Source organism: Hypomesus transpacificus, chromosome 13 (assembly GCF_021917145.1).
Source record: "Hypomesus transpacificus isolate Combined female chromosome 13, fHypTra1, whole genome shotgun sequence".
Lineage (NCBI taxonomy): Eukaryota > Metazoa > Chordata > Actinopteri > Osmeriformes > Osmeridae > Hypomesus > Hypomesus transpacificus.
This window is the reverse complement of record NC_061072.1, coordinates 487,783-515,185: the sequence shown is the minus strand read 5'-3', so window position 1 is coordinate 515,185 and position 27,403 is coordinate 487,783. Positions and strand designations below refer to the sequence as shown.

Genomic DNA, 27,403 nt, shown 5'->3' with positions numbered 1-27,403 from the left:
AGTCATTGCAGTCTTTATGCCTTTTTTTTAAGTGAGCATGAATCCAACCATGATGCAGCAGTATGCCTGCATGAGTCGGGTGTGTAAATGTGGGTTGTCTTAACCTACAAATCACAAGTCACGTGATGTGCAGTGTCATGTGATTTGTACATTACTTAGAAAGCTATGTTGCTAGCACGAGCTAGATATCAACCAACCAACAGGTCAGATTGTTAGGATAGCTTTCGCCGGAATTTAAAGAGAATAGTCGCGAACTACTTGAGATAACATACATGCTACACTTTACACTTCAACGTCAAACTTAAAGGTAAGAAGAGTACAGAAGTGAGCTGCATCTTTGGTCATTACGGCACTTTATTTTGTCGAGTCACACAAGGGGTAAATGAATAAAGCTTAGTCAGTATTGTCAGCGGCTAGCTAACTAGCAATACATCAAGATCAATATAGCCTTAGACATACACTTTATTTAAGCTACAAGAGCTAGCCATGTTGTATGTTCGGTTGAGCGATACATTATAGGCATTGGCGTACTGTAACTTGTCATTAGCCACATCATATTTGTGTCTATCGACAAAGTGCTACCAGTCCTATGTTGTTTTGTTGTTTTTTTAACCAGCTGTAAAACTGGTGATGTACCTAGTGCTACCAAGGTAGCTAGCAAGCTAGCTAACTAAATTAGGTAATCTTTTTGTTTTCGATAGCTACAGTAGCTACCTCGTTAACTAATGCTACACGAAGAACATGTAAAAAGTTCCATAACTCAATGAATACATCAGACCTGCTTTATCAGCCCTCAATCTCATAGTACTGTATTGTCCACACATGTTAGCTTACAAGATAAAAGCTAGCTGATAAAAGGTTGCTCACACTCACTGAAAAACATGTTGTGGTTTCAAAGTTTATGCAGATAACGTATTCTATTGTTACTGTACCTGGGAATGTTTGGCAGGTAAAGGGTGTTTAGACGTATTTCTTAAGCAATCAAATATTAGTTTTCAGTGTGGAGTTCTGATACAGTACAGAATGATGTTTGCAAATAAAGGACATGAACCGTAGAACAAATACACAGCTGATTAGGCTTTTATTTGGGAAGCGTGACATTTGGCATGAACGCTAGCTAAGTCATTTAGTAAGTTGACCATTAATAAACACTGTCTTTACTTAACACCTCATATTTATAGTTGGATCAGAATACAGAATATGCCTTTAAGAACCGCAGAGTAAGTTTTTCTCTACAGTACCCAAACACTGACAAACTCTCCACAGAAAATGCATGTAGGGTTACTGTTCCTGGCTCTGGTGGGCCTCACCTCTGCCCTCATTTGCCCTGATGGTGGAATGTGTGAAGATGGAAACACATGTTGCAAGACCCCTTCCAGTGGGTATGGCTGCTGTCCTCTACCAAAAGTGAGTGTTTTCACCAGAATTGTATGTGTGCACATACAATACTGCAACAGTATTCAAATACTGTAGCTGTCAGATATTCAGGCATTCTCTTGGCATTTGAAACCTTGCATACCTGGAGGAAAGCTAGTCCATATTATATGTCTGAATCCCCTTGCCTTCTTTATTACCCTTTTTTCTTTAATAATGACATTTTGATCTTTCTGTCCTAGGCTGAATGTTGCGAGGACCACTTGCATTGCTGCTATGAGGGGACGGTGTGTGACTTGGTCCACTTCAAGTGCCTGAATAAAACAATCTCTTTGCCTTGCGTGAAAAAGGTCCCTGCCAAAAATCCCACTGGCTCTAAGGTAAGTGGGGGGTAATCAGCCCCTTTCAAATATTTTTCGTGCAAGTTTAGTGCAGGGAATGTAGTTGTATGATTGGGAAGATACTGAACAGCCAGGTAACTGAAGATAACTATTCATACTAACTCCATGGTTTTGCAATTGTTATCAATAGATAGCAGTCGCGGGCTAGTGGCTGTCTCTGCAAAAACACTACACACACCTTTTCAACGCGTGCAGCATTTTGAGCAGAGCGCTGAAGTTTAATATTTTCAGCAGTGCCATGTTTTTATGGCAACAGCTTCTAACCAAATGCACAAGAAATTTGAACTGGTGTCAATTATTAGCTTAGCCAACAAATGAAAAGCTAAAGGATGTATTTGAATAGAAGTTGGCTCGCATCCTATATGTTTGAGATCTAAAATATACATGTATGCATATATACATGTCCTTCCCTGTGCTGTTTTAACAAGTCTATTTCTCTCATTGATATGCATGGCTTGTTACTACAAAAGCTACCAGGGCAGGAAGTGAAGGCAGTCGTTTGTCCTGATAAAGAGTCAGAGTGTCCAGACGACACCACCTGCTGTCAGCTTCCGGACGGTTCCTGGGGCTGCTGTCCCTTGGTCAGGGTATGGTACCCAGTCCATTCACTTGTACAGAGTAACGAAGACAGATATACTGCATATCCAACTCATTTATCTGACAGAAACCAGATGAACAGTTGATACAAAATGTCCCTCAGTCAAATGTTCAAATTTGTGTTCATAGGAAAGCCTGCTTGGGTCTAATTAATTTAGCACCTTTTCTTTGGCCATTTCGCGGTTGGCAACGATTACCCCTTTTTGAACAGTGTTTAGAGCTGGTTGAAAGGATCCAAATAAAAATTTGTGGTGAGTTCGTACGTACCTTAACAAATAATGCCCAGGTGTACTGAGGACATCTTTTACCTGCAGTATCACCCCAGTAGGTTCCTTTTGTATCGTAGGTGTCTCTGTTCTCTGAATGTCCTGAGATGTCATTAGGTAATTATAGCTGAGCTTTGGTTGTTAACTCGATAAACATTTCTATTGGTTTGTCTCTAGCTCGACTTTTATGATGCAATGAATTACATATTGCTTGGCATATGTTCACAGGGGCGGTCACAATCAGGTTGTCTCTAGCAATGTTTTATAGATGGGCTTGTTGCGAAATAGCAATTATTAACTCAAACGATAGTGTATCAGTTTGAGTTTCCGGGAGAAGGAGCAAGATTCCTGTCCAGACAAATGTGAATAAATAAATCCTACACTGTGACACCAGCAGGAATATATGTACATAAACATGTTCTATTCAGAAATGTTACCAACATTTATCCCATCTTTATCTTTCCTCGCCAGGCTGTATGTTGCGAGGACAAGATGCACTGTTGTCCTGAGGACACAAAATGTGACATTGTCCACTCCAAATGTTTGTCCCCTACCCTGGAGTCCTTCCCTATGTTTGAAAAGCTACCTGCAAGGAGGACAGAAGCAAAACACAATCAGCCAGGCAATACAATATGTGTGTGACATCACCAATGTATACTGTCTGTAAAATGTATATATGTTTGTGTGCGTATACTTATGCGTTGATGCGTTTGTTCCAGAACAAACCTCAGTCTGTGTAATTTAGTTAGTATTTCAGTGTACATACTTTGTTGCTCTATGCCATTCTCTTGCTTAGGTCTTTGTGTCTTATAGTTTGATATACCTTTTTATACCCTTTTTAAATTTGAAGGTCTTAGCAGTACATTTTTATTCTCAAAGCGTGAAGATGTATTGTGCTAGCTAACAGCGTCTTATGCTAGTGTTCTTATACGTATTCTCTGTCTCTGCAGCTGTGAGTAAAGCAGTAACCTGCCCAGGCGGTAAGAGCAGGTGTCCAGAGAGTAGCACTTGCTGCCTGCTCACCAGTGGAGACTATGGCTGTTGTCCGTACTCTGAGGTAAACATGCTCACACATTTACAAGGAAGCAATGTCGTGCACAAGGACCTTTTCATACTTGGGAGTTTCGTAATCACTGTCAGGCGCATTTAATGTTTATCATAAAACAAGCTGTTTTCTTTTGCACATTTAACCATTTTGTACATCAACTAGATCTACTTTACTGTCAAATGTTATGGTTTATTGAATCTTAAAATGTTTGTGTAGACATATGTTCTTTTTAAGACCATATATTTTAGACGCCATTGTAAAACTGTCTTGATGTAGTCATGGGTGACTGGGGGTCTAATTTAATTTGATTGGAAATTGGATTCAGGCGGTGTGCTGTAGCGACCACCAACACTGCTGTCCTAGTAACACCACCTGTGACCTCGAACACGAGATGTGCACTTCCTCTAAATCACATTTCCCATTAGCCAAGAAGTTCTTGGCAATACCCAATGATGGTGAGTTTTCTTTGTGCACTTTTTTCTTTCTACAACCCTAAAGCCATGTTGAAAAGCATGTTTCACTGTTCAGTTTGCTGAACAAATAAAGTATCCAATATGCAGTTAAGGATGCTAAATGACTAAATGCAGTACAATATAAATGCTTGAGGGTGCTTGAGGTACATTATAGGTAAGAATGATGTGTAAGATGGCTTGGTAAACATTTCTCTGCAAAGCATGTAGTTATAAAACGCATTACTGTATGTAATACTCCCCCCACTGTGGGGGAAAAAAAACTTTTTTATACATAGTTTTCTGTTCATACATGTGACAAATGTTCATAATATTTATTAGGAGTATTCATATACGTGTTTCATGAGTAGGTAATGCTACCTCGAGGAACTTGAGGAATTTGATCCTTAAATCACATTTTGCGTTGTCTTCCAGTGGTGTGTCCAGATCAGATATCATCATGTCCAGTCGATACCACCTGTTGTCAGCTGGGGAGTGGGAGCTATGGCTGCTGCCCCATGACCAGTGTGAGTCTCCAGTAGAACAACCCAGTCTCGTTCTCACACCTGATTTGCGTGCCTACAGGAAATGTGCATTTCAAAACGATTTGAACACCTTAGTCGGGAAAATAATGACGATGAACTCGATGTAAGCACTGTGCACCTGCATGCCATTTCAGAACCTGTGTCATGTACTTAAATCCATTTAAGGTGTTGAACACGATAAGGAAGGCATTTATTGAGTGCGTTAGTACTGGAGGATTCGTGGCCACAGTTAATCATTGTTAAACAGTCAGGGATAGGGTTCAAATGACTGTTGAAATCCCCATTTCTTGTTTACTCTAATATTTAACCTCATCAACGATATGCCTTTTCATATCTGACTTAACCTAGATACACTGTATTCCATGAATTTGTGAACAACAATATAGAGGGGGTGAAGAAGGAATTAGTAGATCATCTTCTTGGCATTTTTTTAAAAGACAGCACATTTCTGCGTCCCTCTCTCCAGGCTGTGTGCTGTTCGGACCGCATCCACTGCTGTCCTAAGGATACCACGTGTGACCTGACCCATAGCAAGTGTATATCGGCAAACGGTGAGACCCCAATGGCCACCAAAAGCCCTGCCAGAGTTGCAGTGACCACACTCCAGAATACAGGTCAGCATTTAGGATTCAATTCATCAGCAATGAACCCATTGTGTCTTTAATTCCCCAAATTAAAGACACCCTGTGTGATGAGAGGATTGTAAAAAAAAAAAAAAAAAAGTATCCTTTCTTGAGATTTCTTCTCAAAAAGGTTTTTGTACGGTCGCCTCATTGTGGTTGCTTGGTGTGTCTTCCAGTCAACGCTGTGCCCTGTAACGAGTCTGTAGCCTGCGCTGACGGGAGCACGTGCTGTAAAACCCTACAGGGCAACTGGGCCTGCTGCCCCCTACCCAAAGTAAGAGCATTTTGTATTGTGTGTCTCCACGCCTGTGTGTACCTCTCTGTTTTAATTGAGTTTAGCACTCAAGAAAAACGTTAACCTGGCTAACCGGGTGTCACATGATTGTGTGTCATTCTTATAATTCCATGACACTTTGTTGGAAGCAGGTCTCTGGCAGCTCTAAATACACTGTCACATTGAAGCGCTGAGCCATTTATTATCCTATTCATGCTAATGCCCTTTGCACACTAATGACCAAATTGCAAACTTAACAAAGGTCCGGCCATTACAGAAGAGTCTGTCATCTGCATAGCACTTTCAAACAGTGTTGTGTTCTCCTCCTCTTGCAGTGGACAAAAAAAACGTAACAAATGTGATTATGAAACAAAATATATTTTTTTAATATACATTAATAAGACTGGACTGTGTCTAACATCAAACTATGAAAACTGCTCCAATCCGCCAATACATATCTGATTGTCTACCCATTTATTTGAACTCTAACCCTCATTTCCCCTGCTCCCCCCCACCCCCCTCCCCGTAGGCGGTGTGCTGTGATGACCACCTCCACTGCTGCCCCCACGACACCATCTGCAACCTGGCCAGCAGCACGTGTGACGACCCCGACGGCAACGCCATGCTTCCCTGGTTGGCCAAGGTGCCCGCCTTCCCCTGGGCATCGGAGACACCCGACAGCAAGTGTGACAAGTCTACTTTCTGTCCGGGCAAAGCCACCTGCTGCAAGACCCTCGCTGGAGGGTGGGCCTGCTGTCCCCTGGTCAAGGTGCGTCTCCGTCTAGCCTTGAGAGGTAGGAATGAAACTGTTGGGACTTCACAAAGGAATGGCAGAGAAAACACTTCCAGGCAGTTCCAGGCATCAATGTCTTTTTAGGATTACTGTCTTTCGACAATGGAAAGTGTAGCTACAACTTTGCTGCTTAATACTGAAAGGCACAGTCTGGAAGCTTTTCAGTTGACTAGAGTCAGAAGCTGTCAACAGTTCAAGCTCATTCAAATGAATGGCTTCGAGGTATCCACAATTTAGTTGTGTCTGGTTTCAAAATACACAATTTGGAATTAAATATACATTAGCTTATTGAAGGAAAGATCACAATGGCACAAGCGCCGTTTCCTTACGGTATCACTGACAAACTGCATGGTATAATTAGCCTATGTGACAAAAAAAGTAGTTTTGGTTCAAATCAACAATTAGTCGTGATCTCAATATTGATAAAAAGAATTGTGATGATCATTTTGGCCATGACCGTGCAGCCCTACTCTGCACAGTATCGAAGATAAATAACTGACCTGAATCGATCTTTGGATTGCCCCTCAGGCGGTGTGCTGCGACGACCACACCCACTGCTGCCCACATGACACAGTGTGTAACATGGAGGCCAGCACGTGTGACGATCCCTCAAGCTCTGGCCTCTCCCTGCCATGGGTGTCAAAGGTGCCCGCTCTAACCCTGGCAAGGGACACCGAGAAGTGTGACAAGGAGACCTTGTGTCCCGGTGGCACCACCTGCTGCCAGCAGAACTCTGGACAGTGGACCTGCTGTCCCCTCCCTCATGTGAGGATACACCACACATGCCAAACTGAACATCCCTGTGTATGCAGAATATGTAAGAGCTGTGCTGTCACGCGTCCATCACTAGTCACCTCACATGTTTTTCTGGTTGCATGGAATTTCAGTTGCTTCCATGCATTTACAAAACTGAATACTTTTTGGCTTCATAAAAATCCAAGACATTGGAATCTTTTAGCATAATTAGGGAATGTGCAGGTGCACCCGCGCTTTTAATAAAATTCAGTTTCTGCAATCGAACACGATTTAGAAGTGCATACATTCAGAATTGTCCAGTGCAAACAGAACATTAAATGCATACAGATTAAACAGATTCAATTATAAATGTACTGTCCTCTGATCCACAGTCATTTATGATTAAGTAGTCGCAACTCTGACCTTTTTGCTACCAAGGTACGATGGACGGTAGTGGCCTTGTCAGGTGTGGCTTGAACTGCTATTCTTTCATATTGAAACCCAATCATCTACCAGTAGACCTAAAGGAATCTGGTAACATAGAAACTGTTTTCTGAGCCATTACAGAATTCATTCAAAAATCCTTTATTACAGTTGCTTTTCAAAAGGCTGGTTGTATCTCGCTGTAGGAACCTCTTTAGGAAATTGAAAACCATGGGTGGTAGAGCCTTTTATTGCATCGCTTGCTCCTAAACTGTGGAACTCGGTACCTGTTTCCATTAGGATTTGATTGCTTTAAGAACAGCAATCAAACCTTTTCAATACGTTTTATATTTGTTGTAGTTAATCTGAGTGTGATTGTCGTTATTGTATATTATGTTAGAAGATTGTGATTGGAACCTACTGTAATGTTTTGAGTGCAAGAAAGATGCATTACAAATTGAAAGAATTATTAATATGATCAATTCAAAGGTTTGCCAGTTTGGGGCAACACAGAAATGTACAGCAGTTCAAAATCTATTTAGCGTTTAACTTTAGTGGCAGCACTGACTAACACATTTTACATGTGACATGTATTTGTATGTATGTGTATATTTAATATATAACCATAGAATTATCCATGAATGACGGGGTTGGGTGTGCTTAATACGACGAATATGTTGATCCTCAGGCTGTATGCTGTGATGACCACGAGCACTGCTGCCCCAAAGGCTACACATGTGATGTTTCCCAGCAGGCTTGTGACAAACCCGGTGCTCTCAATGTGCCCTGGGTGCGCAAGACACCAGCACTGAACAGGGCGTCTGCCCATCTGAATGCCCCTGAACCCCAGCCAGCCAAAAACATGTGTAACGCTCATACTAGCTGCCCCAAAGACACCACCTGCTGCTTCATGAACAAGGCTGGCAAGTGGGGATGCTGCCCTCTGCCAAATGTAAGAATATTAGCGTTATTTCCATTGCAAAACTAGATTTAAATGCAAATAAGGGATTTATTGATTTATGATTGTCTTCAAAAGGAGGCTAGTAGATTTGGAGACAAGTCTCTATGGAGATTTTCACAGTGTAATCTGTCTGGTTTGACTTTGAAACAGGCTCATTTTGTCCCCCCGCCTTCCCCTCAGGCAGTGTGCTGTAGTGACGGCGACCACTGTTGCCCCAGCGACTACACCTGCGACTCCAAGCGCACCTCCTGCACCAAGGGGACTCTGAGCGTCCCCTGGTACAGGAAGGAGCAGTCCCTCGCCGAGGACAATGCCGTGGCAGACGTCAAGTGTGACGACAAAAGCAGCTGTGCCTCAGGGGCCACCTGCTGCAAGCTGCCCACAGGAGAGTGGGGCTGCTGCCCACTGGTCAAGGTAGCTGTTGCCATGGGGTTGACTTAATTGTAGACTGATTAAGGGAATGCCCTCATTTGAGGGCTTAGCCGGCACTTAAAGACTATGAGAAACTTGTCCAGGTACTGCCCATCACTGCCATTTCAAAATGGATTACAAAACCTTGTGGCATATCATTCGACTCGAATGGTATTCCGAACTTCCGACCTGTAGTTCTTGAGATAATACTGGGCTAATGTACAAAATGGGGCAAAACACAGGAGAACATTAGAAAGGAGACCGGAAAAAGGGCTTGGTTGTAAGAATGATTGTTATCCATGCTGGAGTCGAGCCTTAGCTTGTAGACTGTCAGCATACATGTCTTTTGTCAATACCTCTCATGTAGCCTACATTACACCTAGATCTGAATGTGAACCTTTGTGACCATGGCCTTCTACTCTTAACTACATTCTAAACCTTGCGGGCTCTGTCTGAGTTCACAGTACATTTGGGGGCCTGGCATGAGCCTGATAATTGCATGCCACCAGTATTAATTTGTGTGTTTACTTAGCACTTGTGTGTGTGTGTGTGTCTATGTGTGTTCCCTATGGCCTCTCAGGCTGTATGCTGCACAGACCACGAGCACTGCTGCCCCCAGGGCTACAGCTGCAACATGCAGACAGGAACTTGTGAGAAGAAGATGAAAGGGCCGCTGCTCCACAGCGTCCCTCAGAGCAGAGTGGAGGAGCTCCAGCAGAGAGCTGCCGACAGAGCCGGGGACGTTCCTTGTGACGGCACGGGGCAGTTTCGCTGTCCCAAGCAGGACACATGCTGCAAGGCCTCAGCCACCGAGTGGGCATGCTGCCCCTCACCTCAGGTACGGATCTACTTTGGAAATACAGAGCCCTTTACAGTTTTTCACAATTGTTAAAACACCTTTCTTGAAACGGTCGCCCGTTTTCTCAAAGCTGTAGACACAAAACCAAATCTTCAAACTAAATTTCCAAAACCAAATCAAATATTTGCCCCTAAACCATTTAAACACCAGCAAATCAATATATAAACACTATGGAGCAATCATTAGACAAAACACGGTAACATTGATAACACCGCATCCAGGGCATGTAGTGACATGTAAAACATGTTTTTAAATGTATTTAGCAATAAATAAAATATGACGGTAACAATCACAACTTAGTACTGTCAACAAAGAAACAACAGGGTAAAAACCCTCTGGTGTGCTGGATCCAGCCTTGAAAACACTCCACACCTACGTCACCACAGGCCAAATCCATTGCCTGTAGGAAATGTAGCCTGTTATATGGGTTTCAGTCATAGACCTTCCAACGCCATGCAGGGAAAAACTCATCAATTGGGTTGAGAAAAGGGCTGTATGGGGGAAGGCAAACATTGACAGTAAAAATTGCTGGTTGATGTTGAACCATTCTTGTATACGGACACCACGGTGAAAGCTGACATTGTCCCAAACCACCATTAGAAACAAGTGTGAACAATTTTGAGTCATTGTTTTACAGATGACAACTGTGTTGTTGTTGTGTTCACTGCTTGCCGCCTGTGTTTACCATTTTGCAGTACAAGTGCATCACAGTGCAAAATGTTTTTAGTGCGTGAAATTGCGTTTAGAGTTTTGCAAAAAGAGTGACAAAGTGGCAAAAAGATTCGACAAATATTGTTATGCCACTGATACTTTTGTTCAGAGAATGTGGTTTAGTGTTTGAGCAATTGTGAAAAACTGTAAAAGAAATTCTGTGCTAACTTGTCCCCAGTTTTGCACTGAGGGATATAAATAGGGTGTCCATTTTGTTGAATAGATAATTTAAATGCTGCCTTCAGTAACCTTATCAGCCTTTACAGTCATATTTTCAGCAACCATTTTTTAACAATTTTCTTTTGCTCTGCACAGGCTGTATGCTGCTTAGACGGGAAGCACTGTTGCCCCATGGGATACACATGTGACCTGGTGGCAGGGGGTTGCTCAATGCAGGCTCAGTTGACCTGGGGCACTTTCTTTACGGACAAAAAGAGCGACTTCCTTCCGTTTGGACTCTGAGCCAACCAGGACACACTGATCCTTCTCTCCTCAAACACATTAACCCACAACTCATGAAGGAGAAGGGAACAAACTGTTAATTTCTTGTCTTTCATTTTTACAGTTGAACTTCAGAATATTCACGTATTTCTGCCTTTTGACAAGGTCGCTAAGGTTGACTATTCAGCATCTTCAACCTGCGGTCATAGTTGTTAAAAGTGTGTTTCTACTTTCCAAGCACCCTTTGAGAAGTAAGCTTGTTTAGAAAATGGAATTCAGTTTGACCTCTTTGCCCATCTTAAGATATTGTAGTTCTGTCCACCTAGTACCATTCATTATTATTATTGTGAGACCCACACAACAGTATAAGTGGAGGAAACTAAGACATTTGACCATCAGGCTGCTTATATTGACCATATGTTGCAGTGCTTTTTCTTCTTTATAAATGACTGTCCATTGCCATTCCATTTCTCTATGCAATTGAGAGATGATTGTCTTATGTCAATGGCAAAAAGAGGAAAACCAAGAAAGGAAAAAATATATATATCTGAGATTAATTTCACAATAAATAGTATGATACCATGTCAAACCATTTAACACTGTTTCACAAACCTGTGGTAGTGTGCTGCTGTAGTTAGAAGTAACCATTTAAAAGGCAGCTGAAACGATGACTGTGATTTTGATTGATTGACTGAACAGGTTTCCAGCATTATAATAGCAGATTCTGCTCCTCAAGCCCATTTAAACATAACAACATTGATAAAGTATAGTGATATTATTGAAGGCATTTAGCTTATTGTATATTTAAATGAATCTTTTACAGAAACAGTACAATCAAAAACATTCAGTTTAGCAAAAGCCTTGGTCAGCCATTTTTCTCATGATTGTCAATAACATTGATTATATACACTAGGCAATAGCTCTGCTAAAAACAATGATTTGGTTTCAACATTTCAACAGTGGTAATTTAACAGTACTTGAAACAAAGAGTGCTAGTTTTTTTTATTCAATCAAAAAAAAGTTTCTTTGTTGTATAGATTTCTGAAACACTACACAGCTCCATTCCTCCAATTGCATTCTAGGTTGACAAGTGGTTGTTTTGATGTTTTTGTTTGTTTAAATGAAGGTCTGTAAATGAAGGACATTTTAGCTTTAGGTTTTTTGGCTTTAGTGCTTTTAAAATGTATGATCTCCTTTTATCACAGATGAGTGTATGCAAATTGAGGTGAAATAAAATTGTTCAAAATATCTCAACAATTATTAATTTTTTGATACAGACAGCCTTTACTACATAGATATAGATTATTTGATGTAATAATAACATAATAAATAAATAAAGGGGAGCCATGAGGGGGCTCCCTTTTGCCCTTCCCCAATCCTCCCCCCCAAACATCCTCATACGTCAGATGTTATGACAACTGTTGAAAACAAGAGGTGTAAAGCATGTAGAGGCATGAACAGTAACAGTAGCCCTAACCGTGGCATAGCACAGTTGTGTCCATATCTCCCAGTTACAATCTGTTGCTATCTGGATGGCAGACCACTACAAGTGGATTATCCAGGCAGTGTCTGGTGTAGTGCTCTCTAGTGGTTGTAAAGAAACATTGACTTTAAATCAGCATCTGTGAAAGACGATGGGTAAAAGGGAATCTTAAGCCCTAAATGAGGCATGCCAGCAATTAATGCATCTCTTTGCCTCTTTTGTTGACAAGTGTAACTATAGTCAGAAGTTTAGTACTCAACTTCATTGACAACTGACCCTCACATAAACAACTTTAGGGCTTTAAATCAGAAGCATCAAGTTCAATTTAACATGAAATATTGAACAGATCTTAAAATGTGTTAAAATGACCTTAATTTTTGAACGGATCACTAATGAGGACCTTTGATCACCTCTATGTATAGACACTGCGATGAGAAAGTCAAGGCAGCAGAGTGCACTGATGAAACCCATTGACCTGCTTTTTTGTGCTTGTCAAAGCCCGCTCATTGGACCGTTGGTTTTCCATTGAGATGTTGCCAGGGAGAGAGTTGTGGGAAGACTCGTTTTTCTAACTCCCCCACTTCCCCTCCCTCCTTTGGCATGTTACTAATTCTCATGGGAATGTTGGCCCTCCTCTCATGGGGATTTGGGGCAACAAATGTGCATTGGTGGGCAGAAGTAATGGGAGGCATTGTTGAACTAATGCCAAGGAGCTGACTTGCATGAATGCAGTGCCATGAGTTGTTCAACGGTTCATTTGTTTTTACAGAAGGGCTACATTTATTTGGTAAATTGTATTAAAATAAATAAAAGATTATGTTAATTTAGCTCCACTTAACACTGATGTAGAGCTCAAATTCAAAGACTTTGGTACCAAACTCTTCAATGGAAACATTAATCTAATTTTAATGCTTTCGAGAGAACAATTTAGAGGCATTGATTTAGACAAAATGTCATCAAGTTAATCGTAAACAAGCAGTTTAGTTAATCTTGTCCTAGACTTAGATTTAGCCTAATCCTTCATTAAAGAGCATCATTAAAGTTTTAGTCCATGGGTCGTAAGTATACAGTAGAAAGATTTAGAATTGGATTCCTAATTTGAGGAAATGTTTCTTAAACATACATTAAGATTAAGAACTGTTATTCACCACACATCTCAGAGTACAAACTGTTATCCAAGATCAGCTTTACATTTACATGCACAGACAGGCAGTCCTGATCCTAGATAAGCAATCTGAGAATTGGGACTAACATGAATCTATGTTTGGAAAAGAGCCCTTTTCAATTGGGTGTAAGGTATCTTTTGAACCATTCATCCAATTTGCTTCCATATGTGTTCAAGGAAAATGTTTTAGATCATTTAAGTTCATTTTAAAATTATGCATTTACTCATGTAGGTTACAGCAATAATACAACCTCTCAAATGGTTTTAACTAGTCACAAATTATTTTATCATTTGATTGTCTTGTCCAGAAATGACTCCTTACCCTATTCTAATTGATCTTAAATGTATATATGTTAGACTGCAGTGCTTCCACTTGCATATGTTAAGAGGATATAACTATATTGCTGCTTAAACTTATCATATCCTCTCAGATCTACACAAGGGTCTACAGTGTATGGGCTAAACATTGTTTCTATGGATACAGCATGCCCAAGGCTCGGTTTCAAAGATGGTATCTGTGTATGAGTGTGTGTTATGCGGGTATGGGGTGGGTGTTAATAAGGGGGTGCAAACTGTCTCACAACTCACACAGATAAATCGACCAATCAGAGGGGCCTGCCGGCAAAAAGCCGGTGGATTTCACTCAGGACAGGAGCATACACACAACACACACACTGGACAAATGGGATATAAGAACTGTATACCTGGTCAAAGTTTACAATCTGTCAAGTAAGACAACATCCAACTGAAAAGGAGCAACAGTGTTTTCACGTTTTTTGGGGTATGTATGCAACTTCTTACGGTTATATTTGTAATCTAACAGATGATTTCTAATCTAAGTAAGTACTCCTTTATATCGTAGTGGTGAAAACCAGGGGGTGGTGGATTGGGATTGGAAAAGCTTGGGACACATTGGACAAAGTGGGCGATGGACAGAATCACTTTGTTACAGGTACAAAGGCAACGTGTGCTATTTCAGGCCAGCAGTCGGAAGTTACGTTTAAGCAAAGGGTTGAGGCAGCTACTTGAGAGCTTACTATCTAGGACTAACATTTGTAACAGAAGTGCACTTTGCAATTATGCTTTATCTTTGTATACGTGACCAGACATTATATTTATGCATATTCCTTTGACATTATATGGCATTTTATAAAAAATGTAACTTTATGAAATAGACACGTTCTCAAAGATATTGAATAGAGTTAGTAAGTTTCAGGTGTGTATGTACAGACTGGAATTTTAAGACCTACAGTATGAAGCTACGTTCAGCTAAGTCAACCCAAAAATTGTTTTCATCTCAGACTTCCTTGTCAATATGGCGGGTGCAAAAGAAGAGAGACTTGAACAGCTGGGTAGCCCAGTGGAAAGCATGCAGGAAATTCTATGAGTGCCAAATCTCTGCATGCTATTTATACACTGCTTGCTTGGATCACCAGTGGTGTCTGTTCATTCACACCCAGCCATGCCAAATGCCACCATATTAAAGTGCCTGCCGAATGCATAATTTACTTTTGCATTTCTCTCAGACTTTAGAGACAAAGATAGATTTTCTTTTTCTTGTTCTCCTCAAAACATGAAACAAATTCATGCAGCCTTGCATTTTATATTTTAACTTTGGGTACTTAAGTCTTTCACTATTCAATATATGGGAAGACACAATAACACTTCTGTTTCTCTTTCAGTTTCTTTAAGTAGACACTCAAGTGCTTGAAGAATGGCTATCCCCAGAATGTTCAACTCCAACACACCATTCATTGAAGTAAAGGGAGGATCAGGGCTGTCCTTTGTGGTTGAGGAGAATGGCGTCAAGGGAGAAGAAGAAAATAACTTACTGATTCAGACCATTGCCCCTCACCTCAGCCTGCTGATGGAGCATGGCACTGCCAAGCAGGTGGGGACAGGGGGCCAGGGGAACTCTGAAGAGACCCCCTATGTCTCCATCATTGCTCAGGCTGAGGGTAAGGCTGCCATCAGTGCACTGGCCCATTCAAGGGTAGATGACACTGCTGTACTTGTTAACTGACAACTTGGTAAATATATAGAGTTGGTGTATTTAATGGAAAGCTACACTCATTGTCAGTGAAAAGTCATTGACTGGAGATTCAATTCAGAACATTAGCAGTTGTATTAAAAGTCTATACCTTTTAGCATCAGAAACAAATGACTACTTTTGCCTGAAATGGCTTTGAGGATCCTGAAGTTGGTTTATGGTGGGTTATCTTTGATGCTGAACCATGTGTTTTAAGGTGAAGGCTGCCAAGAGTTCAGCCCCACAAGCACTGAATATCCCTTCTCCCGACCTCACCTCCCCAAAAGGTACAGGTACTTTTGACTACATTACAAACCAACTGTCAATTTATTACATTTACATTTATTCATTTAGCAGACGCTCTTATACAGAGTGACTTACAGTAAGTACAGGGACATTCTCCCCGAGATAAGTAGGGTGAAGTGCCTTGCCCACGGAAACAACGTCATTTGGCATGGGGGGAGTCCATTAAAAGCTGACATTATCAAATGTTTTGCTTTAAGTCTGAAGAAAATTATTTCAAGATCCACTCATTTATTTCTGTATTTTTATACGTGTAGGTCCATAGCCAAGCAATTGATCTTTACAAGTGATACTGATGAAGACGAGTATGCAGCTCCACACAAAGTCCAGTACCGTCCCTTGAGGAGGAAACATCGCAAACGACCGAATAAGAAGAGACGGAGGAGGGATGAAGGGGAGGAGCCGCCGGTGATCCAGGGTTTATGGGTGCAGGAGATTGATTGGTTAAGATCGACAGACAAAGAGCCGGTCGAGGCGCCTGACTTCTTGCAACTTCCTGTATGCCCCCAACACACTGACAGTAACTGGAACCCTTGCAGCACCAGAGGCTATAGCTCAGAGGGCGTGTCTAAACCATCTAGACATGGGAGGGTGTCTGCAACCTGCAGCAGCTGTGCAGATGTGTGTGACAATGGCTGTGGACTAAATGATATGCTACTCTCTGACAGCCACTGCGGACTCAGGGAAGTGTCAGACTCGTCCTGTAGTTCAGAGGATCTGGGTGTGTCCGAATCTCTCTGTACTCACGAGAGCGAATCAGACTCATCCATCTGTATAGGAGGTGTGTCCGACTCTGTCTGTAGCATTATGGACGTGTCAGATTGCCTTTCCAGCATCATGTGTGTGTCAGACGACTTTTTGGTTCAAAGGGGTGCATCTGGCAGCCTCATGGGTGTGTCTGACTTGACATCCACCTGCAGCCTGGAGCATGTGTCAGGATCCGCTTCCAGTGAAGATGTTTTGACCAACTCTTCCAGTCACAGTCTGGAGGAAGTCTCCGGCTCTTCTTGTAGTTTGGATGGGGTGCCTAACAGCGCATGCGGAGAATCAGAATCAGTGAAGGGATTACGGGGCAGAGTTACCCAGAGGGATCTGCGCTTCGCTTCAACTTTCTTCAAAGAGGTGGTGAGAGAGGCTTTAGTTGAGAGTGACAGGCAACCCAATGAAGGCCTCATGTTCCATAAGGTAAGATGACCCTTGGTGTTATCCTCTCTTTGTTAAACACAGTGTCACAACTTCTGAAATGTAATTTGTTTTTATGAACATTTCAGTAGCTTTTTGATTTGTAATGTATGAATCACTGTATTTAGGAATGTGTGTGTGCTTTTAGGAACTCCGAGTCTGCAAGTCTGAATACAGGGAAGGAAAGCAATACCACATTCTTCACCACATCCAGAATGGATCGTTTGGTGATGTGTTCTGTGTGCAGGACAAATCCACAGGATTTGAGTGTGCAGCCAAGAGGGTAAACCAAGAGGAAATAGGTCACACAGACACACTATTTGCTAAATCAATTCAATCCATTATTATTCTGTGTTAATTATATTCTTTAAATTTGTCTTGGGCAAAAATGTCTAAAATCTCATTAAAGGTGCAGTTTAGGATTTATTCCTGCCCGTAAACCAGAACTCTTTTCATTGTGTTGTTAGATTCTTTTTTTCATGTTTCGGATTAAATCCTAAAAGCCCTTTAACAGTTTTTGTTTGACCATTTAAGATCCCACTGAGTCACTTCAGCAGTGAGGAGGTGAGCACATGGATTGCTCTCGACTCTCCTCGGGTTGTTGAGCTCTTTGGTGCTGTGAGAGAGGGAATGAACATCACACTCTTCATGGATCTAAAGCCAGGTGAACATTCCCCCAAACCCTGGAAGAGCAGAGTTGAAGTATCTCTCTCAAAATGTTTCATCCTTAAAATGTCCAACATTTAAAAGACAAGTAATGCACCAGACAACTAATCCAAAAAGCACTTGTTCTTTAGTTTATAATGGCAATTCAGGGGATTGATTTTTCCAATCAGTTATTATCTTTTCACTTATGCACACTGCAAAAGAAATTGTTCGGATTCCTTACAGTGCCATTTTTCAACAGGAAGGTATCCTGTAGCAACACAATGTTAGTCACAGTAGCACAGCATGTAATCCTATTCCCTGATCTGCCCAGGATGTTTGGCCCATCTTCTGAGAGAGAGAGGCAGTCTGCCTGAAAATCTGGCCCTGCACTACCTTCATCAGCTACTGGGGGCGCTAGAGCACCTACACCACAGACATGTTCTGCACCTCGATGTTAAAGGTACGTGGAATCATTTCAAGTCATTTACTTTTAAAAACTCTTCTGAAAGTGATGTGCAAGGATGGGCAGCCGTGTCCAATCCTGAAAAAAAAGTTATTATTTTATGTCTGTGGCTTGAAGTCTTCATACTCCTGCTACACAAATCACCAGCATTTCAATAGCCAATATTAGGTACCAAGTATACTTTAAGCATTGGTCCCTTACTATTCACCTATCCTCCATGCCTTAAGTCAGTACTCCTAAATCCAAAGGAGATAGTGACCAATTATAAGAAATGTGGGAGAGTGTGGCATCACAGCATGTATTCTGGAAAGTCTACTGTTGGTAGACCCTCTAGTATCAGAAGACTTTTCCTCTAGTGTAACAACGTTTGAAACAATGCTGACTCTTGTCTCAATATTTGTTCTCACATCTAATTATGTAGGTACTGCAATTTCTCCTGGGAAGTATGACTATACTCTCTGCTCTATGAAAATTGTGAAGTTACCTCGGTCTACATTGGACCATATTTCATGTCTCCGTTTCTCTCCGGTTACAGTTGACAATGTGCTGTTGTCTGTGGACGGGATGGACACTTTCCTGTGTGACTTTGGTCTCTCTGAAACCACAGACAGCAATTTCCAAAGCACCAACACCTTCATAGGTAAGTTGTACCTCTGTGAATTCAGATGTGACAGGCACTTCAATCACTTGGGTCAACTGGAGAACCTTTCTGATAACCTTCATTTTGTCTATTGTCATTTCTTTTGTCCACTGGATATAAATAGTTAGATCACCACTTCCCAGAACAGCTCATTTGCACAGTTGCAAGATGAAACAGTTGGATTAGCTGTAGAATAGAAAAAGGTTTGAAAGAACTTTGTAACTCTGCCTTTGGATATTTTAAGCAGATAATCCATTCTACTCATTCGGACCCCCAAAAGGTTTGCCTCAATGAAGACGTCTGAAAAAAGCAATAGTCTGACAAATCAACTCAACAGTTTATTTTCATTGCAGGGCCAGGGTTTCCTGGCACAGAGAGCCACATGGCACCGGAGGTGGCACGAGGAGACCTGCGCTGTGCCAAAGCAGATGTGTGGAGCAGCTGCTGTATGTTACTGCACATGCTCAATGGATGCCACCCATGGATCCGGTACTACTCTCATCCACTGTGCCTCAAGGTCAGAAACAAGTCTAAACGTATCAGCAACAACAAAAATTGTAGGTATATAATAAATGGGTATGTTGAGAACCATCACTAGTATCAGATTAGGTGGCCCTAATCCTTTTCCCTTGTTTGGTGATGGATTTGTTCTAAATCAAGTAAAACTTTAATAATGAAACATAAGGCCTTGTCTCCCTTGCACATATATATATACTCAATATGTCCATCATTTTCATTAACTTTTACCTGTCTGTTAAATACAACAAATTAAAATGACTACAGTAGATTAATATATATTTTCACCCATTGCTCAGATTGTCAGTGAACCTGCGCCACTGTGGGAGGTGCCTGCCAGCTGTAACCATTTTACTGCTGAGGTCTTCAAAGCAGGACTACAGAAAGACCCCATCAGAAGAGCATCAGCCACTGATCTGAGGAAAAGGACAACCCATGCCCTGAGGGCAGGTATTGTTTCAAAGAACAGTCAAAACCTTGGCATATAAAAACTACCTTTGAAAAATTAATGTATTTGTCTATGTTGTGAGTACAAAACAAAAGATACTATCCATTTCAGAAGCATAGTTAGTAGCAGTTTGGGGTTTCAAAAGCAACTGCAGCAGATGTGAAGTGGTAATGGTTCATTTAACAGTCTCTTTGCTTAGTGCTTGTTGTATGTTTACATGTGAAAGAGAGAAAACACACACACAAATCGTGAAGTCTCTCGTTGTGTCTCTTTATCTCTCTCCAGTTGGAGGCCTCTGCTCCAGTTCTATCAAATCTGAGAAACAGGTGAACAGCAAGGCCCAGAATGGGCACACATCCAGGAAATCCTTCAGGATCCCATCTGCACTTGATAAACAAGCAGTCACCAAATCAGCATCCACAATGCAATGGGTGAGCCCTTGGAGAGCCATGGCTGCTGATGAAGACAGCATTGACTCAGAAGAGGGACAATCGGAATGGAAAAAGTACTCTGAATCGGAATCAGATTCCATGGAAGCCGGGGGCTGGGAATCACATTCAAGCTCCTTCCACAACCTTCAGACGGAAGACAATGATTGGGAATGGGAGACGGATTCTGAGGTGGATATTTATTTGGGAGAGGAGGAATATTCCAAAGAAAGGGTTGCCTTGGGAAACCGAGATGATGAGAGGGACTATGAGGGCGATTTGGAAGAAGAAGAGTCAGAATGGAATTCCTCCTCATCCACTGAGCTTTTCCGTGTCCTACAAGCCCACTTCCCTGTTCTACGGAAAGGCCAGCCGACTCGTCAGTCTTGGGGATCGGAACCAGAACTAGAATACCTCAGAGATGGTTAGGACCTAACACCTATAGGCACTATCAAATTTTGAATGTTCAGTTTGTTATTCATAGTCCAAAATCTTAAGTTCGCTGTCGTTTCAGTTCCTAGTATGCACTATGTATGACTTTGTTTAGTATCTTCTCAGTGTAGAGAACCTGGGCTGTTTAAAATGGGTGAGATAGGGCTAAAGATGCTTTCTTGATAATGTATTTCCTAGGTGTGACCGTGGGAAGTGTGGCCCAGACCCCGTCACCTGAACCTCGGGACCACCCCCCATCCTGTCTAAGCAACACTGATGATTCCTATATAGATGCCACAGACAAGGTGTTTATTCAAACACACAGACGAACCACGTTTGGATGCATTCTGTATTAGTCAAGTAAAAATTATTCTGTTCTCTTGAAATGTTCTTGTTCACAAAGGACTCGGATCGCTGGTCAGACGACCTCAGTTCAGGAATATTCTCCTCGTACAACAGCCAGACAGACGGACATATGGAATGGCTGCTTTCAACCAATCAGACGCAATCTCACTGCTTTGAAGGTATCTGACAGTGCGTTTTAGTTGTTGAAGAAGCCTACATCCTGAACACCTGATTGGTTTTCACCGGTCGATTTTACTTGGTTAGTCCATAAGTCAGTGTTTTCTGCGTATATACTCTAGGTGTTGATATATGGATTGAGAACATTGGTGGCGAGTGTCTCAGGATACGAGAACGTCGGCAGGTCAAAGTAGGCCACGTTGCCATAGGGATCAGTGAACAAGTAAGTATATCGACTTGATATGAATCTTTCCATCCTACACTCATCTGCCTGTTTCTAAGGTGTAGTCGTTCTATTGTGGCAAATATTGTTCAATAAAATTGCTTTTAGCCCTAATCAGGCTTCAAAGATACACCCAGATATATGTATTTGAATGCACCAAACACGTTTTGTACTTCTCTTGGTATCCATAGGGATGTTGTAGGTCACTGAATACTCAATATTTATAATTTGACTAAATGAGAAACACTGATTAAAGTCATGTCTGCCTGATATATTAATATCCTATCTATCAGACTAATGATATGCAGTATATGTCCTATTAAGATCACAGCTAAGGCCTTCAGCATGGAGACCCTGGACAGGAAGACAGTGTCCTTCCAACAGGAGATCCAGGAGTCGGGACTGTGGCTTCGATGTGTTCCCGCCCCAGATGGATGCCAGCTTTGGAACTGGAGAATCAAGGAGGGCAAGCTGGAGATTCGGGATTAATGAATGGCATAAACTCTATTCACATTCTGTATTTACTTTATTCAAAGCACTTCCATCAATGTGACAATGAACTTCATGTATTATTGTGATTTGCTGACTTTTGTGCAGTAATTCTGCCTGGTGGATATTTTTGGGCAATGTAGGCTACCTCAATTTTGTCAAGATATATTTTCATGACTATCCAGTGATTAACCATTGCTTGTGTTTGAAATATTTTTTACTTTTTAAATAAATTGTATTGATATGTAAAGGTTTATCAGGATCATTTTGACAGTCAAATTGCATTAGGGTCTGGGGTCCCAAGCGAAAACAATTATACTTAAAGGCACGGTAGGCAATGTTGAAAAGCACTTTTTGTCATATGCTGAAATGAACTTAAAATGCTGATTCCAATACAGCTAAAGGTTTGATAGTACAATTAAATCAATCCTATTTGTGGGCGTCGCAGTACTGTCAAACACACAGGCACTAATGATTGGACAGCATTCGGACCGACCTTTAAAGTTTAACAAATTATACGTACTTTCTTAGTAGTAGTAGGCTACTCTGTGGTGTTCCTTTTTTTCCGCTTGGGGTACCATACTGTCAAACTATTCACTCCCCAGGATTTGTCTAACCTGCACATCATCAAGTTACATAAATCTACCGTTTAGTAATTAATCAGTTCTTGACAAATGATGATACAGTATAGTTTTACCGCAGGTAAACGCAACGTTTCATTGCATGGATGCGTGAGTAGCCATCTGTGGTCTATGAAACAAGGTCACATTACTGCAAATTGTTTAAAAAAATTGACACTGACTCAACAGGCCCACGACTTAAATACATTACAATCTACACAAGTGATATAGAGGACAGTTAAACAACATCTGCAAATAATGACAGAAAGACTGGCCGAAACCCGAATAAACTTGTCTTGAATGTCCACAGTTACAACCTCCTTAGTTCACTTCCTCAACGTTGTCCCCAAATCCCTTCCGCACCCGTGATAGGACGGTGTGATGAGAAGGCATGGACTCGTTTGCATAGTGGATGATATGATTGGATGACGTCTTAGTGGGAAGTTCCCAAACGCCGGTTTCGCTGTCGAGTTGCGCAAAACGCCATTTTGGAGTGACAGTGGAAAAGAAGTGAAAGGTCTAGACGCCGTCTTTCTAAGGTAAATATGCGTTGAAATACCGTTTTGTAATTTTAAGGTACATATTTCGTATCTGACCTAGCCACAATTGATCCCACACGCCTCGTTTCCCCGTTATACGTTTTTGAAATGACGTCACATTTCCTCTGGCTACATCTGACGCGGCATTAGCCATTATCATCAGCTGCTAGCTTTAGCCTAGCTAGCAATCGGAACGTTAGGGGCCGGTAACCCCCGCTACAGTACGTGCATTAGTAGCCAACTGAGTGTAAATAAATAGTTAAATACCCACGGCTTGTTGGCATCGTCTAATTGACTATGCAATCTTCTTGGTGAGGAACCCAATGATATCTAGTTAAGACAAGTTGTCAGAGATGATGGCTGAGCTAGCTAGCAGCACTAGCTAGTACTGCGTCCGAGACGGACAAGCTACCTAGCTAATCTAGCTATCTTTTTGGTTATGCTACCAGCATACGCCCTAAGATTGCTAGCTATTTTAGCTAGCCTGTGGCCGACGAGTAATGGATGCTTAATCGTTAAAAACAATTAAAACAGGTAGCAAGCTATTCTAGAATATCACATTTGACTTACGGTGTCTTAATTTAACGCGCATCTAGTGCGAAGTCAATCTTGCCTGTTAACTAGATAGGCCCAATTTAGCCGGTGAATCACCTGCTAGTTAGTGCTAGTTTAGATGGCAAAGCTCGTATTTCCGTTGTTTGTATAGCTAGATTGTTGAAGGTAGCTTAGCTCGCATAGATAAGCATCCCTGTCGACTGCTCCGCATACACGATGCTACAAACAGAGTGATGGCTAGCCAGCGAGGTTGCACTGGCTCTGCCGGAAATGCACAAACAAGTTTAGAATTGGTGGCCGTCTAGCCATGTTGGCTAAATGCACCATACTGTTATTGCGCTGCAGAAGGAATATAGCAGACGAAGACTTATTTACATATGGTCTAAAAACATGTCTACGATCAACACTCACGTATTTAACCACTTACTGTTAGAGTTGTCATTGCAGTTTGTTTTGTGGGCAGATTTAACTTTTAGAATGACTTACCTTGCTAGCTGTGCTATATAATAATATGGAGAAGGGTACAAAGCCAAGGAAACGTTAAGGATGCACATAGCCTAGATCCTACTGCTTTATAACCGCAAGATTTAATGAACAGTTCAATTGGCCTATTTTTTTCTTTTTTACCTGTTACTTGTAGGGTATTTAGACAGGACAGGTTAACATCACTAACAGACTCAAGAAACCATCCAAAAGTAGTGGTAGTAGTTAACTGATGAAAAACATAATTCACGATTACATCAGTGACGTTTGTTATTTTCACTTTGTCCCACGATCAGCATACGATGTTATTAAAATACTTGTTTAGTTGCCTTCACTAGAATGTATCTTGCTTTGTTTACAGATTTACCACCATGGGGAATATGTTTGCAAGCCTGTTCAAGGGCCTATTTGGCAAGAAGGAGATGAGAATTCTCATGGTGGGACTTGATGCTGCTGGGAAAACAACTATCCTGTACAAACTCAAACTAGGAGAGATAGTCACCACCATTCCCACTATTGGTAAGGATCATTCAGTCTTGCATATTAACTATGGACCTTTTCCTGCAGCACCTCTCAATGTTTTATGAGTATTGCAATGCAGCCTGGCCTAGTTTATTAACTGTAAAAAAAAAAAAACAGTAGTATACCATGACTGATGACCTCCCCTGGCTGCCATATGAAAATTCCCTGGTTGTTTTCAGAACTTTTGCATGAGACACATCAGCAAAAATATTGGTGACAATAGGAGAGGGTTTAATAAATAAATCTATTGCATAGGCTAATAGAAGTTCTGTGGCTAACTAACTCTTTATCTTTTCATCATAGGTTTTAATGTTGAAACGGTAGAATATAAGAACATCAGCTTCACAGTGTGGGATGTCGGTGGTCAGGACAAGATCAGGCCACTGTGGCGCCACTACTTCCAGAACACTCAAGGTGAGACACTAAACTCCCCGCAGGTAGTAATTATAAAACAGGTTTCCCCTTTTACGGAATTCCAACTCGCCCTGTTTCCTCAGCCCCCCCTGATAGGAGTGTATTTTCATGAACTTCATAAAAATAAGTTCAATGTTTGACGCTTTTCCAACCATGTGACCGCTGTTCTCCTCCCCAGGACTCATCTTTGTGGTGGACAGCAACGACAGGGAGCGAGTGAATGAAGCGAGGGAGGAGCTGGCGAGAATGCTCGCAGAGGACGAGTTGAGAGACGCTGTGCTGCTCGTTTTCGCAAACAAACAGGTGAGTTGTAGCGCGGTCTGTTTCATATCCCTTGAATATATCATCCTCGGGGATAATGGGGACCCCATTCGAACTGTGGGTGTTTCTGTGATACTCACTTACTTTGCTTTTTTTTCCTGTTCCTTGCGTGTTACTCAATTTGAAAAGAACAAGATACAGAGCTAAATTAATTTAGTCTGCACTACTGCATATTTGACAAATGTATTTTTTATTTTCTTCAGGACCTTCCCAATGCCATGAACGCTGCAGAGATCACAGACAAGCTGGGCCTGCACTCCCTCCGCCAGCGCAACTGGTACATCCAGGCCACCTGCGCCACCAGCGGGGACGGCCTGTACGAGGGCCTGGACTGGCTGTCCAACCAGCTGAAGAACCAGAAATGATCCATTCCACCTATTTGTTTTTTGTTTTATTATTTCTCTGTCTTGACACAATGGCAGCACCGGTTTCAAGCCCCTAGCCCTCAAGTTCCCTCTCCATTCTGGTCCGTTTCACACAACGACCCCCCCCCCCTCCCCAATCTTCTTTCTCTCTTCATCCATCCTCACGGGGTTTTAGCCTGTGCTGCTCCTGTGTGTTTTATTGTGTGTTTGCAGTCGGGTGTGTGTGCGCGTGCGTGTGGGTGTGAAGGCGTCTCTGTGTTCGTTAGCTGGGATCGGGAGTAACCCTGGCGTGCCTTTTACACACCTCCTGTGGTAACAGTGGTCTGGCTCTCCCCCCCTTCCACCGATTCACCACCTCCCACCTTGCCCAGCCTATCCCCAACTCTCGATCTTGCACGGCCCCTTACTACCACCCTCCTACTCACCCCCCCAGCAAGCATGGTTTTCACTAGGCAAAGAAAGAGCAAGGGTGCCAGCTCCCTCCCTCCCCATAGTGGCTATTTAATATATTACATGATTTGTACAACCAGTGTAGAGACTAAATAATAGCATGCTCATTTAAACACGTGTTTTGTTTTGACCCAGCTGTAAAAGAAAATGGAAAACTGAAATGAATTGCATTGTAACCTGTATCAGGTTGAAGCAAATCGAAGAGACCACAGAGACCACCCCCCCCACATCCTCGATCATTCTTTGCATCATTTGAAAATCATGCTGTTTGTTTTTATATCATTATTATATTACAGATAATTCTTAGCAATGGTTCTCCAGTGAACACTACCCTTTTTCCCTGCAAGAGACCATGAAGCACAAACAATAGGATAACTCCCTAAGATGTCAGATTTGCTTTGATTTAAAATCAATAAATGTTACATGATTTCCTCTCTGTCATTTTCAAAATGTGTACACTTGACATTTTAATTTCAAATACCAGAGGTTCAACTAATGAAAACGGTTGCGCCTACAATGTAAAATGAAGTCGCCAATGCATTTCAAAGGTGGTCAAAACTTGTCGCTTTAATTCTCACTGACTATTCAATGGCTTCAAACTTTATTCCTCAATGAAATGTTACGTATTGTTTTGTGTGTAGTTCTAGTGTCTTTAACTGCTGAACCAAATGCAATTGAGCAGTATGACAAATCCTGTATATGAAAGTAGTGTACCCCGAGGGGCCTAGCCACTCTAGATTGGTTTTCTACCTTAATATGTTCCATGAGGTTTTTCACAAAAGGTTGGCGGCAGTACCTCAGCAGGCTGTACCCAGCCTGCTTTGCTAATTTCCTGGTTGGGAAGAAGGAAAGCACCAAATATGAAGGCTCTTAATGTAAGGCTTCAGGCTAATGAAGGAAACCTAGCTAAAGGGTATGATAGCAAAAGCAACTATCTTTTCACAACACATGCTTCATACTTGAGTTACCAAGCACATCATTGCAGGTATTGGTATCAGTCCCCCTCATCCTCAGTGCTAAAAGGACTGCGGTGGACTCGGGAGAAGGGGGGAGGCTAACTGGTTATGAGCTAAGCACCCTTTTTCAGTGTGCGGTCATGGGTGTTATACTGGCACTTATGTCAAGAATGATTGTAATTCTGCAAGTTCCACCTGCAAAACTGTTTCTGTGGGGCTTCCTGAACACATTAAACATTATAATTTGATCCGAACACCTGGTGTGAAGAATGTGTTAACTTGAGACTTTTCTCCTT

At 41.8% G+C, this 27,403-nt stretch overlaps 3 protein-coding genes across 5 annotated transcripts; all 3 read left to right on the top strand.

Annotated features, from left to right (window-relative positions):
- The first annotated feature begins 146 nt into the window (after positions 1-146).
- On the top strand, positions 147-12,159 carry grnb (granulin b). The gene is made up of 16 exons (XM_047032500.1): positions 147-307; positions 1,267-1,407; positions 1,617-1,754; positions 2,246-2,362; positions 3,110-3,272; positions 3,589-3,695; positions 4,012-4,141; positions 4,571-4,662; positions 5,147-5,294; positions 5,480-5,577; positions 6,107-6,346; positions 6,899-7,135; positions 8,217-8,480; positions 8,670-8,903; positions 9,481-9,738; positions 10,786-12,159. Exons 2-16 carry the CDS (start codon positions 1,270-1,272, stop codon positions 10,930-10,932), a joined length of 2,511 nt encoding a protein of 836 aa, XP_046888456.1. The 5' UTR covers positions 147-307; positions 1,267-1,269; the 3' UTR covers positions 10,933-12,159.
- Positions 12,160-14,160: 2,001 nt separating this feature from the next.
- On the top strand, positions 14,161-22,853 carry LOC124475529 (mitogen-activated protein kinase kinase kinase 14). Of its 3 annotated transcripts, XM_047032219.1 has the most exons (16): positions 14,161-14,340; positions 14,422-14,511; positions 15,242-15,517; positions 15,806-15,875; positions 16,149-17,076; positions 17,222-17,356; positions 17,608-17,737; positions 18,053-18,181; positions 18,720-18,824; positions 19,178-19,341; positions 19,640-19,790; positions 20,074-20,640; positions 20,847-20,953; positions 21,052-21,172; positions 21,293-21,393; positions 21,718-22,853. In XM_047032219.1, the coding sequence occupies exons 3-16, from the start codon at positions 15,274-15,276 to the stop codon at positions 21,880-21,882; spliced, it is 3,117 nt and encodes a 1,038-aa protein (XP_046888175.1). In that variant the 5' UTR covers positions 14,161-14,340; positions 14,422-14,511; positions 15,242-15,273; the 3' UTR covers positions 21,883-22,853. The 3 variants fall into 3 exon arrangements, with proteins under 3 accessions (XP_046888175.1, XP_046888174.1, XP_046888176.1); XM_047032218.1 differs by lacking the exon at positions 14,422-14,511; XM_047032220.1 differs by lacking the exon at positions 14,422-14,511 and having other exon boundaries at positions 21,702-21,787.
- A 90-nt stretch (positions 22,854-22,943) lies between these two features.
- On the top strand, positions 22,944-27,361 carry arf2b (ADP-ribosylation factor 2b). The gene is made up of 5 exons (XM_047032221.1): positions 22,944-23,041; positions 24,441-24,598; positions 24,905-25,015; positions 25,194-25,318; positions 25,540-27,361. The coding sequence occupies exons 2-5, from the start codon at positions 24,451-24,453 to the stop codon at positions 25,699-25,701; spliced, it is 546 nt and encodes a 181-aa protein (XP_046888177.1). The 5' UTR covers positions 22,944-23,041; positions 24,441-24,450; the 3' UTR covers positions 25,702-27,361.
- The last annotated feature ends 42 nt before the right edge of the window (positions 27,362-27,403 follow it).